General features: G+C 38.3%; 2 protein-coding genes across 2 annotated transcripts; both read right to left on the bottom strand.

Annotated features, from left to right (window-relative positions):
- Positions 1-234: 234 nt before the first annotated feature.
- Positions 235-5454, bottom strand: LOC117547945 (protein mono-ADP-ribosyltransferase PARP11-like). Its single transcript, XM_034218861.1, has 7 exons — positions 5256-5454; positions 5031-5145; positions 4881-4950; positions 4711-4774; positions 3997-4130; positions 3753-3904; positions 235-3655 (listed from the first exon to the last, which is right to left on the bottom strand). The coding sequence occupies exons 1-7, from the start codon at positions 5349-5351 to the stop codon at positions 3351-3353; spliced, it is 936 nt and encodes a 311-aa protein (XP_034074752.1). The 5' UTR covers positions 5352-5454; the 3' UTR covers positions 235-3350.
- A 97-nt stretch (positions 5455-5551) lies between these two features.
- Positions 5552-10212, bottom strand: LOC117547944 (protein mono-ADP-ribosyltransferase PARP11-like). Its single transcript, XM_034218860.1, has 8 exons — positions 9771-10212; positions 9396-9520; positions 8511-8631; positions 8293-8368; positions 7875-7947; positions 7558-7685; positions 7198-7349; positions 5552-7100 (listed from the first exon to the last, which is right to left on the bottom strand). Exons 1-8 carry the CDS (start codon positions 9826-9828, stop codon positions 6784-6786), a joined length of 1050 nt encoding a protein of 349 aa, XP_034074751.1. The 5' UTR covers positions 9829-10212; the 3' UTR covers positions 5552-6783.
- Between the last annotated feature and the right edge of the window lie 1879 nt (positions 10213-12091).

The raw sequence follows: 12091 nt of genomic DNA, 5'->3' as shown, positions 1-12091 counted from the left end.
TGCTTTGAGCACACCAGGCTGTAAATATTTAACACATCAAACTTGACTTGAAGAACTCCCAGACCCAGTTTCAAACATCTCAAACTGGAAGTTAGCATAAATCTGTCAGGACATCTCGTTATGCAATTATACAAACACTGTATAAAGAATGATATTCATAGAAAGAACCTTTTTTTGAAGCTTGTCTCACCCCGGTCTTGGCATCTCAAATACAAAAAGTCAATAAAAAAAGAGTAGCATGTGAGATGATCTTTTATTCTGGTTTTGACACATTCAATTGCATTGTGAATATTTTATTCACCAAACATGATGAAATATTAAAAATAATTAGTGTGCGAATGTATGTCACTTGGGATTGTGTATTATATAATGTCATAATTACATCATCTTATGGGTTTAAATGGATTTCACTGGACCCTAATGTAATTCACATAGTTTATCCAATTAAGTACACAGGAGTATAAGAACCTCACAGAATAAACAAAGTGCAGGGGGAAATAAACTGAGAAACATGAAATGAATTCAGGGAATTCCTCAAAAAATTGATGTAACATTTCTGAAAATAATAACATTAAACACATTGCTGGAAGTGGTGACAAATATACCTTTCATTAACCACAATTGAAAACAATACATCAAGTTACCCGTCTAAATGCAGCTTACTGTGGTGTAAAGTAGCTAAGTACATTTGCTCAAGTACTGTACTTTAGTTAAGTTTTGAGGTACATTTTTTGCTACTATGTACTATGTTGCTACTCCATTACCATTCAGAGGTAAATAGTGTACTTTTACTCCACTACATGTATTTAATACCAGCTTTGATAACACTTTAATGCATCAATAATTATAAAACACATCATATTCTGAAATGGGCCAATCTGCACAATGTCTACTTTTACTTTTGGTACTTTAACTATATTTTGATGCTAATACTTTTGTACTTTTACTTGAGTAACATTTTGAATGCAGGACTTTTACTTGTAACAGAGTATTCCTACACTCTTCTATTTCCACTCAATTACAAGATCTGCCTACTCCTCCAACCTCTGATTTTCCTGCATGAACACAGTAGTACTTCCCAAATCACCACACATTGTTAGAGCCAGTATTTTGATTGATAAGAAAGACCACCTAATTGTGACGTCTGTAGTCAACACACTATAAAGGACTACAATTCCCACAGCGCCTGCGCTAAAAGCCACAGTGATGGGCAACCTGTTTGAGAGACGTGGTCGAGGAACAGTTTTTAACCGTACACGTACACATACATATCGTACAATCGTACCCTTTAAGTTATGAAGTTATATAAGCATTATTAAGAAAGAAAGAATACCTAAGTTTATTATTTTATTTGAGTTTTGCTTATTTCTTTTGGATATTGTAAAGGCCTCTTTTCTTTGTTGCATGTGCAAAAGTGTGTTATTTTATTTTGAGCAAACACATTGCAACATCATCTAACCATCGGAGGCCAAGCAACTCTTCAAACTGTAAGTAAAACAAAGGAAAGAAAACGAGTTAGAACTGTCTGTTTAAGGCGTCTAGTGGCTTGATAGAAAGACAAGGAAGGAAGCCACGACACACATGAATTGTCCTTAAAAAGATTCAAGTAAATCACACACGATGGCGACATGTGCTCCACCTGGGCCAACTGGTTAAAGTGAACCAGTAAAAATAACACAATAGGGAGAGAAGTATGGCAGTACTGATGTAGTACTTTAGTAAGTGTACAGTTACGTATAACAACTTGCTGGGATCCTTGGGTAACTAATAAAGACGATGCTGGGGGAATATATCCAGATGAGGAGCAGACCCCCCCCTGAAGGAGTGTAGAGCAGAAACATGTAACCAAGCCACTGCTGACCTCTGCCAAGTCTTCAACATGCATCTTAAATGTATATGGCGCCCTCTGCTGACAGTACAATTGACCAAATATGTGTCTTTTTTTTTATTGACAATGAACTATAGTAAATAAATAAAGCCCTCTCAGTAACATTTGGTGGAAGAAAACAAACCTTCATGCTTCTAAATTAATAATAAAAAGCACATATTTAATTTTCTGTTTACAGTATAGTAATATATTATTTATTAATAATATTCGCATTTAAATAAATTATTCACAAAACATACATAACAAAATAAACACATCTAGGTACATACATTAACTACATAACAGTTGACAAATCCGAAATGAAATAATAATAGTACTAATAATACAAATAAAAGAATGGATACAGTATTAATACTCAATATACATTCATTGTCAATTATTACCTCATGTTCCTTTTAAATCTTCGTTATAGTGTTCTATACTTTACCCATTGTTCCCATCTTTCCTCAAAGATATACATTTGGTTTCTAATTCTCATAGTTGTTTTCTGCATTCCATAGATTTCATTTAGGTTATTTAATTGTGAGTTTATTAAGTTATTATCTTTTAGCCAATTCCTTGTAATTTGTTTAATGATTGCTATTCTTATCACAAGAAATAGGTAGGAATCTTTATTTTGTATTTCCGCTGGTGTTTTCCCCAATAATAGGGTTAATGTGTTCTTGTTGGGAGAAATGCCAAAGATACTGGACATTTCTCATAGTTGTATTATTTATTCAAATTGTTGCTAGGCAGCAGCAGTTGGAGACCCGCCCAGCCAGTGATGTCAGTACAGTGAGTTATTTGCTTAAATTGTGAAAAGACAACACCTGTCAGACGTCAGTGGTTGGGGCGTGTGGAAAATGTTCACCTGCAGAGAGTGCCTCAAGCGTTCTGGCTGGAGTTCAGTTTCTATTTTGGTTCCCAGTCAGAGGGATGGTTGTAGTTTGGAAGTACTGGCTGTGCTGCTAACAAGTACTCTACACTACCTACTGCACATTATTACAGTGTGATACTGTTAGTGTTTATTGTAGCATTACCCCTGCATCCATGCCTCAGTCCTTAAAGGCCTTTATTCCCCGGTTATATTACACATAATAAAATGTTGGAAAATGAATCAACACAGAGATTTTAGTTTGGCTCCGACGAAAACATTTATTTAGAATATGATCTATTTGAATATCACAGATAAATCAGCGTAATGTTAGATTATTGTAAAACGTGACAAAAGTCACCTTGTAAAACTGCATTTTTTAAATAGTACCTTAAATAACTACGCTATTTACATTTGAAGCGCTACTTCATTTCAAAATTGGTAACCTATGTAAAAATATAATATATATCACGGAGTTCAGCTCCTTTAAAAATGTAGTTTAAAAGATGTCGTAAAAAAATAAAAAGTCTTCAAAGAATATGAGAGGTTTTCTACCAAGACAGAGTTAGACATGCTGATATTGCACATGCTCAAGACCCTCTGTTCACTTCATCTACCGGTATACTGAATCAAATACTCTGGATATATCTGATTTGGATCAAATATTACAAAGATCTTGGGATGATTGACATCATCCACACAGCTGTAGTGAGTGTTTTCAGAACTTCCATCATCAGGTTTCCGATAAATAGCCAGTCCAACCGTTGATTTTCCGATTATCACACGAGCCAAAAATATCACTTTAGTGTATTCACCTTGAACACCTCGTGTTTCCCCGCCATACAGAGGCAATGGATCCCTGCTGCCCATGCTGTATCTGTCTGCATATTTGGCATGTTTTGCAAAATATATCCCTTAATAAAAAGACAAAGGAACTGAGATCAGACTTTGCAGTTATTTACATTCTGTCTGTGTATATATGTATATATTGTTGCACAGGCATTAGCTTACCTTTGCCATATACGCTGGCATGTTTTCCGGTCAATCGTAAATCAAAGTTATACTTGCAAATGCTGTCAACATTTGTAATTTCTGTACCATGAAAGAGTCTCTTCTCCTGGATCTCTTTGACATCCTGGATTCGCATTATCTGCTTCTTTTTCCTTTGACACAAATAAAGGGAAGAAGCATTTTGATGAGAAGAAAGTGGAATTATGAAGTGAATGAGATAGACAAAGTTAAAAGACTTCCTTACCGACAGAATATCTCCCACAGGTCCAGATTCTGGATCCTGCTGATTGACACGATGTCTGCATCCAACAACCCCTCTGTCTTCACATAGTCTGCCACCGTGAGATACTCAGGGCTGAGTTCACTCAGAGGCATTAACTGTCAAATACATAGGAAATGCATCTGAAAAAGGCTTCAGTTGAAACATAAATATTTACAGTGGTGTAAAATAACTAAGTAAATGTACTAAAGTGTTGTACTTAAGTACAATTTTAAGGGAATTGTACTCTACTTTTTGGGCTATTTTGAACTTCTACTCCACTACAATTCAGAGGTAAATGGTGTACTTTTACTCCATTACATTTATTTGATACATTTAGTTACTTTACAGATTTGGCTTAATATAACCAAGTGTTAAATCAGACTTTAGTTCCACCTGGAGTAAATTCACAAGCTACCCTGCAGTATACAAAGTCATTCAAACTAGCTGCACCTTTATCATAATTATAATCCAAACAAACGATGACATAATATACACATTGTGTTGATCTGCATAATGAGTACTTTTAGGCACTGTAAGTACATTTTGATGCAATACTTTTGTACTTTTACTTGAGTAAATTGTTGAATGTTTACTTGTTACAGAGTATTCCTACACTCTGGTAAGATCTTGTACGAGTACTTTTCCCACCTTGTAAATACATGAATTAGTGTATATTTCGGTTTCAGTCATTGTCACCTGATATGGACATGTTGGGTCCACCTTTTCCCAGAAGACAGGAGAAGCACTGAAGCAGGCGCATCTGTAGGATAAAAGTGCTGAGTTTCACTTTCACTTTCCAGGAAACAATACTTAGCTATAACTCAGAAATCCTTTGTTACATTCATGTGTTTCAAACCTCACTTTACCCTCTCTCAAGGTTGAAGGCCCGTTGGATTCGTCTTTGCCTTCCTGTGATGAGGTCAGTCTGTAACATTGCTGTATAAAACACACAAGTTATGTTATTCAAGTTCTGTATGAGGAGGACTTAATGTGAACACAAACATGTAGTCAGTTACCTGAGAAGTCCATCTTGCTCTCACAGTTACCGGATGATGTATTCAACGCTGCTTTAGAGTTTCTTTTGTAATATTTTTCAATCTCCTCACTCCTCAGGGGGTTATCAGGGTCGTCCTGCAGGATTGGCAGAAGGTAACAAAAGCTAAAAATCCTGCTTCAGATACATCACTGTTTCTATGATATGATCATTTGGATAATAATCTTAAGAAATGTTAACAATTTACCTCAAACCTGTGCCACCTTCCACAGTCTGCCAGATAATACCAACACCATGGGAAGTCTGAAGTGTCCATGTATTCCACTTCCTTATTGCTACACATTGTCCTGACAGAAATATGATAAATAAGCGAAATAAATATGATTAAATACGGTCCTTCCTCTTTCTGCTGCACAGATTAGCTATTAAAGTTGGTGTTTGTATGAATGGCATGTCAGTCAAAGCCACACCTCTGAGGGAGGCGGGCCTCCTCACTTTAAAATGGGAGGCTAACATTTATACCAGCAGAAAGAGAATCATAGACATATTTGAAAACTTTATTGGATGTAACATGTGCAAATTACAGACACGCATATAGCTTTACTACAAACCCCTACGCTCACAGCTGTGTTATGACTGAAGACATCAGGTGGTTCCCACATTTACAACGAGGAAATGCAAAGATCCGTTTTTACACTGTTACGCCATCTTGTGGCAAATATATGTGAAACTGTGAATCCTTGTGTAGTCCTCGCTCAAACACACACACTCAATCATTCAATGAATTCAACAGATAAACACAGCAAAGCAAAGCCATAATACATTGTGTGTTTGTTTTCATTACAGTACTATACATGTGCTGGCTACATTCATCATCTTCCTTTTTAAAGATACACCAGGTGCAAAGATAACCTGCTTATTCCCCACAGAAATGTGTGAGCAGGCGCTAACCTCACACTTGGTTTAAAGTCAAATGTGATGCTAGATATTACGTTTTGGTTGGGATTGGTTGCAAAGGCATACAAAATCCAATGTTTTAAAGATGTTCAGAAGGACACACAGAAACATATTGCTAAAGGACCACGAGTCAACACGACATCACAACTTTATGTCATTGTGACACAAATACAAAACCTTTCATGGAAAGGGGGGAAAGTGCAGTGATGCATGATTTAAAAACTAAAATGCAGAGGTAGAAGCGTTTTTTTTTTAACAAGAACAAAAAGGAAATCCATGCCTACATAAAACATCACAGATGATGAGCTACTGACTGACGGGATGAATGAGTGAGCAGGAATGGTTTTTGGTTTGGTCATTTGGAATGATGTCTACATGAACATAAATAAGCTCAAGCGTGGCACTGTGGATGTGAAGGAGAGGCTGTGGCTGATGGCAGAACATCACGTGTGACCTAAAGGCTGCAACTGTCCCTCCTGTTTTAAACAACTGGACACGGAGATTGGACAAGTGAGCACAGATTTTTGCATTTGAGGAAAAATTGCCACATTGTCCGACTTCTTTTTTCTTTCGACGTTGCAGAAACACTCTTAGAATGTGTTGTACAAACTCCACACAAAGTCTCTATTGTCTTTCTGATTTCCCCAAAGGCACTTTATGCTCCAGTTAGGCACCGGATCTGACTGAAGGAAAGAACAAATGTCTCTTAAGCCGCTTCTTTTTTCCAATATTCATCCCGTCATGTGATAGTCTTTATTTTTTCTTTGTTCGAGAACCAGCCTCTATAAAAAAAGAAAAAAAAGTCTTCCTTTTAAGCTTCAGTAGAACTCGATCAGATACTCCGGGTAAATCTGATTGCTGTCGAAAAGGACAAAGATCTTTGGATTGGCCATATCGTCCACACAACTGTCGAAGAAGTTGGTGAAGCTGGCATCCTTGGAGGGGGGTCTGCAGTACATAGGGTGACCCACTGTGTGTTCTCCAACCAGCACTCTGGCCAGGAACATGGTCTTGTAAGGGGGCTCCGTAGCAAATATTGGGGGGGCGAGTCCGTGTCGCTGCAGGACGTTGTTGTGCTTCCCTGTGGTGTGACAAAACTTACTGGAGTATTTGGCGTCCCGGGCAAAGTAGCTCCCTACAGGAAGAAAGATTGTAAAAAAAAAAGTTGAAATCATACAAAGAAGTGTGATAAATAGTTCCATAATGTCACATCACAACACAGAAGGATGTACCTTTGCCATAGACATCGCCATGGCTTCCTGTCAGCCGCCAGTCAAAGTTAAATGTACATATAGCTTGTATGTTGCTGTGCCCTGTGCCGTGAAACAGCATTCGCTCCTCAATATCCAATGTGCGCTTGACTTTTCGCAACTGTGTTTTCTTCCTTAGGGGACCAATGAATGACAACAGAACACAGAGTACTGATCATCACTTTGGAACTCAGTGCTCTTTCAGACGTATCAAAATCAAAGTCGTTTTATTCTCTTGATTTACTTTAGCTTTGTCTGTAGTAGGAGCTGGGAACTCAAGAAAAGACACAGCTTACATAAACTAGCATTTGAGACATCCACCACAATAACACAGTTGTCTACCTGCAGAAGAATTCCCATAAGTCCAAGTTCTGAATCCTCTGGATGGATTTGATGGGATGATCCATAGTCCTTTCATATAATCTGGCAACTTCTTTAAATTCATAGGTGTCTCGTCCGAGCTGGATGAGCTGGAAAAACACAACACAATGAGTAAAAGTACTAGAGAGCTATGCTGTGAACGCTTGGCTGGAAAGAAAGAAAAAACACAAATATTTGTTTTCTTAGGAAAGAAGACTTATCTGGGGTAAAATGCTGGGTGGAAACGCAGTGTGTGTGTAACAGATGTTTAGTGAGTAACAGTGTGTTATTTCACTCACCTGAAAAGGTTCATCTGTATTGATTCTCTCCCAATGACACGGTACAGGCAAGGCCAGATTATCACAGATAAACCTGACAGTAGAGGGAGAAGAGGGCTCAGTAATTCAATTGTTTCAGCAGTATAAGTGTGTTTGCATAGTATGAAAGACCTCCATCTAAAATATGTCTGCGCCTGAGGCATAAATCCTTCCTCCTCGTGGTTCTGGAGAGACCAAAGTTCGGGGTCAGCTGCAGGCCCTCTCCCTGTGGAGCTGGTAGGAATTCAGGTTTTACATCCAGGATTCCTGAGGCTGACAGACTAAACCCTGACCTTTCAGATAAAGCGTGGTCGTCTGAGTGCAAACCTCCTCCTGCCTGCCCTAACAGATGAAGGGGGAAATGCAGACAAAACATTTGGCTTTAACTGCTAAACCTTACCGGAAGCCAGTTGCAGAGTGGAGGGATCGTTTGATTGGCCGCTGCTTCCCTGTCGTTACATTGATCTGTCGCATTGCTGGTGAGGAGTTCATCAAAGATAAGAGACACAGAAACTAACATGCATGCATTACTTCTAACAAAGGATTAATCAGGAGACAAAGAGCGGTACCAGAACTCTTGACTCCTCTCCTTCACTTGCTGTGTAACTTATCACTTACCTGAGAAGTCCAGTCTGTAGGTGTACTTGGCTGTGTAGAACTCCATCACACCTCGCTGGTTTCGGCTGTAGCACTGCTCAATCTGAGCACTGGTCACAGAGCAGGCCGCACTGGGATCAATCTGACAGGGGAAATTGAGAAATGTATAAATAAATTAGTTTATTAAACATAAAATATTGATTGATTGATTGATTGGTCCATTGAAAGAAAGTTCTGTGGAATCTGTTTGTATAAAAAAAAGTATTTTCTCTAGAAAAAAAAGGAAACATATATTACTTACAGCTTCTTTGTTATGAGCAATTCCTGCTAACGTGATAGTGAATTAAATAAAGTCAGGTTTTGGCCAGACAAAACAATTAATTTGAAGATGTAACATTAGTGTTAAGAAAGCTTTTCTAACCACCACAATATGCAGATTCATTGATATTATGTAATGAATATGTACCTGCAGTGTGTACTGTTAGGTAATAACCAAGATCCCATGGTGACATCATCTATTTTGTTTAATTTCTGATTCAACAGCTTAAAACTAAATTAATATTAAATTTAGCACAAATAATGGAAAGGGAAAGCAGCGAATTCTCACATTTAAATCATCAAATGTTTGCCAATTTGACTTAAAATAATTATACATATTATATCATGGACGTATTGCCTATTGACTAATAATTTCGGCTTGAGTAATATTGAACTGACATGCAGAAATCATGGCTTAATAGAAATAAAAAATGCAATGTGATTTGCAGGAAAAGCCTCTAATCATTTACCACTGACTGACAGATATTTGCCTGTCATTTGCAGACAATAGGAGACCCAGGTGTCATTGAGGGAGGGGCAATACATTATAGGGAGTGAGAAAGTGTAAGGTCATGTCCTGTGAACTACCTCGAACATATGCCACACTCCACACTCAGCCAGGTAGAACCAGCACCAGTTCGGTTCCGAGGTGTCCATCTCCTCCATGTCAGTGGACTCCTCCTCCGCCGCCCTGATAGCTAACATAGCTAAATCTGAAATGAATAAGTGAAGAGACGCGAACACCTCAGGCAAATAGCAACCACAACAGAGGAAGACATGGGGGCAGCAAGGTGTATATTCGTGTAACAAAGCTTAGGTCAAGCATATGTGTTTAATGCATGGTCGTGAGGGCATTTAATCCTTTAAATAAATTCAAAAAAATACAGTACATTGTCATAGCGAGCTAGCTATCATTAGCAACTGCCGCACCCGACTTTTCTTAGCTCTTCATGGGTATCTTACCAGTTTTCAGCCTGTCTCTAACCTTGCCCCTTTCCTTATTGTGATATAGATCCTTCATGCATTATGAATCACAAAAAATGACAGACTCCGAATGCGAACGGGTTACTGTCGCTACATAACATGTTCGTCTTCGTTCTTATGCGTTGTTTACTTTTATTTCCTGGTTCGTCACACACAAAACGTCAGTGCGTCAATGTGATGTAACTCCTCCCCCTTTACACTAGTACAGGCTAGCCCTGAGTTTGGCCTGTCAGGTAGTGATGGCGAGATAAAGCCTTATGAAGCTTTCCAGCCAATTGGTTCAATATGGTCTAGCTGCGGCCGCGGCCAGTACACGATGGTACACGACACGCCCACCTGACACTACGGTGGCTGAGAGGCATGGCAGATGAAAAGCGAATTGACGACAACTACGCCGCCTACGGTGGAGACCGTACATGGCATGTTATTGTAGCATTTTAAGCAACTAAATTAATAACCTATCCGTTTTAAGCAACTATTAGGCATTTTAAGCCACTATTAGGCAAATAAATTAATAACGTGTCAGGTGGGCGTGTCGTGTACCATCGTGTACCATCGTGTACTGGCCGCGGCCGCAGCTAGACCCTTCTCAATTGGTTCGCAAAAGGGTTCATCTCATGAGGCTTCATTTGAACCGATTTGAACACAAACCCCCCTGTTGGTCAAAGTGTGTAAAACAGGCAGATTTCATATCTCAACCGTGTGCTCTATCTCATACCGAGTTCCCAATGAACATAAAATCATATTTTCATGTTAACAATATTGCATTTATTCCAGTTTAATGATTGTGATTGAAAAGCCTAAAGAGGCTGGTAAACATTGCAAAGAGGGATTTGTATTCCGTAAACTTAACCATGTTGTAGCCTGAGAAAGGTTAAACCATAAAGAATACATTTATTAACTACATTATCTAATTTAGCTGTAGCTTTTATAAAAAAAAAAAGGCGTATTGACCAGTCGTTGAGCCTGGTACCCTGTGGTTATGAGTCAACTGCTTTCCAGCTGAGCCACAGCACACACACTGATCCTGACTAAAAAACACTGGATACTAGGCCTACTTATTCCTGTATTTATTTATTTATTTATGTTTTTATTCCTAGTTTTATTTATTTATAGGCCTACTTATGACATGTTCCGACCTCTATATAGGTGAGGGTCTGAGGCTGAGCTCTCTTAATTCCATCGTGTCACCGCCGGGCCCAGGTAGGCTACAGGAGGGGTAATATCGTTCTTATTATACATCCATGGGTAATATGAGCGTTGTGGTTCAACCGATCTGAATCGCTTTCTGAAGCAGTCACGAGGTATTGACAGGCAGCGAGGCTTCCTTTGTCATCGGCGACGTCACTGGCCCAGAACGATACAAGCCTCGATACAAGCATCACAAAAAACTTCGGGGATTACTCGACACACGCTTATGGAAGCAAACAAGAGACAGAAGTATTTGAATTTTATCAGACACCAAATTTATAGCATTGAAAATAATTACTTTGAAAATCATGTATCTGAATTATTTTGCTCTGAATTTACCGATGTGAAATAAAAATGTAAAAATTCAAGTTAAAAAAATTTGAATGTTCAAATTCAGATCCCAAAAATTCAAGTTAAAAAAATAGTTTGCTTCCATAGTTTGATTGCATTCGGGCTCGATTGCTTATTAGATGTTACTTATCCTGTCTGGGTAGCCCGGATGATGCTGCATCGCAATTTTGGATGTCGAATTTTAAACACCGAAATTGTCCATTCGAATTTTTTTCACTTGAATTGTTACATTTGTATTTCACATGGAGCAACAAAATTCAGATACATGATTTTCAAAGTAATTATTTTCAATGCTATAAATTTGGTGTCTGATAAAATTCAAATACTTCTGTCTACAGCAGAAGTGGGCGAAGTACTCAGATCTTGTAGTAAAAGTAGAAGTAGCCTACCAGAGTGTAGGAATACTCTGTTACAAGTAAAAGTCCTGCAATTTAAATTGCATCAAAATATACTTAAAGTAAGTATAAGTTCTTATTGTGCACATCGGCCCATTTCAGAATAAAATATTACATATTTTAGTTTTAATTATTGATGCATAATTTTAAATAATAATTAAACTTTGTCTACTGTAAGGTAGCTTGTTTGTTTCTCCACTGGAGTTACACTCCAGGTGTCGGTGTGGTGTGTGTGTGTGTGTGTGTGTGTGTGTGTGTGTGTGTGTGTGTGTGTGTGTGTGTGTGTGTGTGTGTGTGTGTGTGTGTGTGTGTGTGTGTGTGTGTGTGTGTGTGTGTGTGTGTGTGTGTGTGTGTGTGTGTGTG

Source organism: Gymnodraco acuticeps, unplaced genomic scaffold (genome assembly GCF_902827175.1).
Source record: "Gymnodraco acuticeps unplaced genomic scaffold, fGymAcu1.1, whole genome shotgun sequence".
Taxonomy (NCBI): domain Eukaryota; kingdom Metazoa; phylum Chordata; class Actinopteri; order Perciformes; family Bathydraconidae; genus Gymnodraco; species Gymnodraco acuticeps.
Note: the sequence above shows the minus strand (reverse complement) of the source record. Positions and strands in the feature narration are given on the sequence as shown.

Excerpts from the sequence above, each read along its gene's own strand:
- LOC117547945 (XM_034218861.1), bottom strand. The coding sequence starts at position 5,351 with ATGTGTAGCAATAAGGAAGTGGAATACATGGACACTTCAGACTTCCCA. Across the intron at positions 4,775-4,880 it reads GCCTTCAACCTTGAGAGAGG|ATGCGCCTGCTTCAGTGCTT; the intron begins GTAAAGTGAGGT and ends TTTATCCTACAG. Across the intron at positions 4,131-4,710 it reads ACCCAACATGTCCATATCAG|TTAATGCCTCTGAGTGAACT; the intron begins GTGACAATGACT and ends TGTATTTGACAG.
- LOC117547944 (XM_034218860.1), bottom strand. The coding sequence starts at position 9,828 with ATGAAGGATCTATATCACAATAAGGAAAGGGGCAAGGTTAGAGACAGG. Across the intron at positions 8,632-9,395 it reads GAGTGTGGCATATGTTCGAG|ATTGATCCCAGTGCGGCCTG; the intron begins GTAGTTCACAGG and ends TTCCCCTGTCAG. Across the intron at positions 7,350-7,557 it reads TTATGGGAATTCTTCTGCAG|GAAGAAAACACAGTTGCGAA; the intron begins GTAGACAACTGT and ends TGGTCCCCTAAG.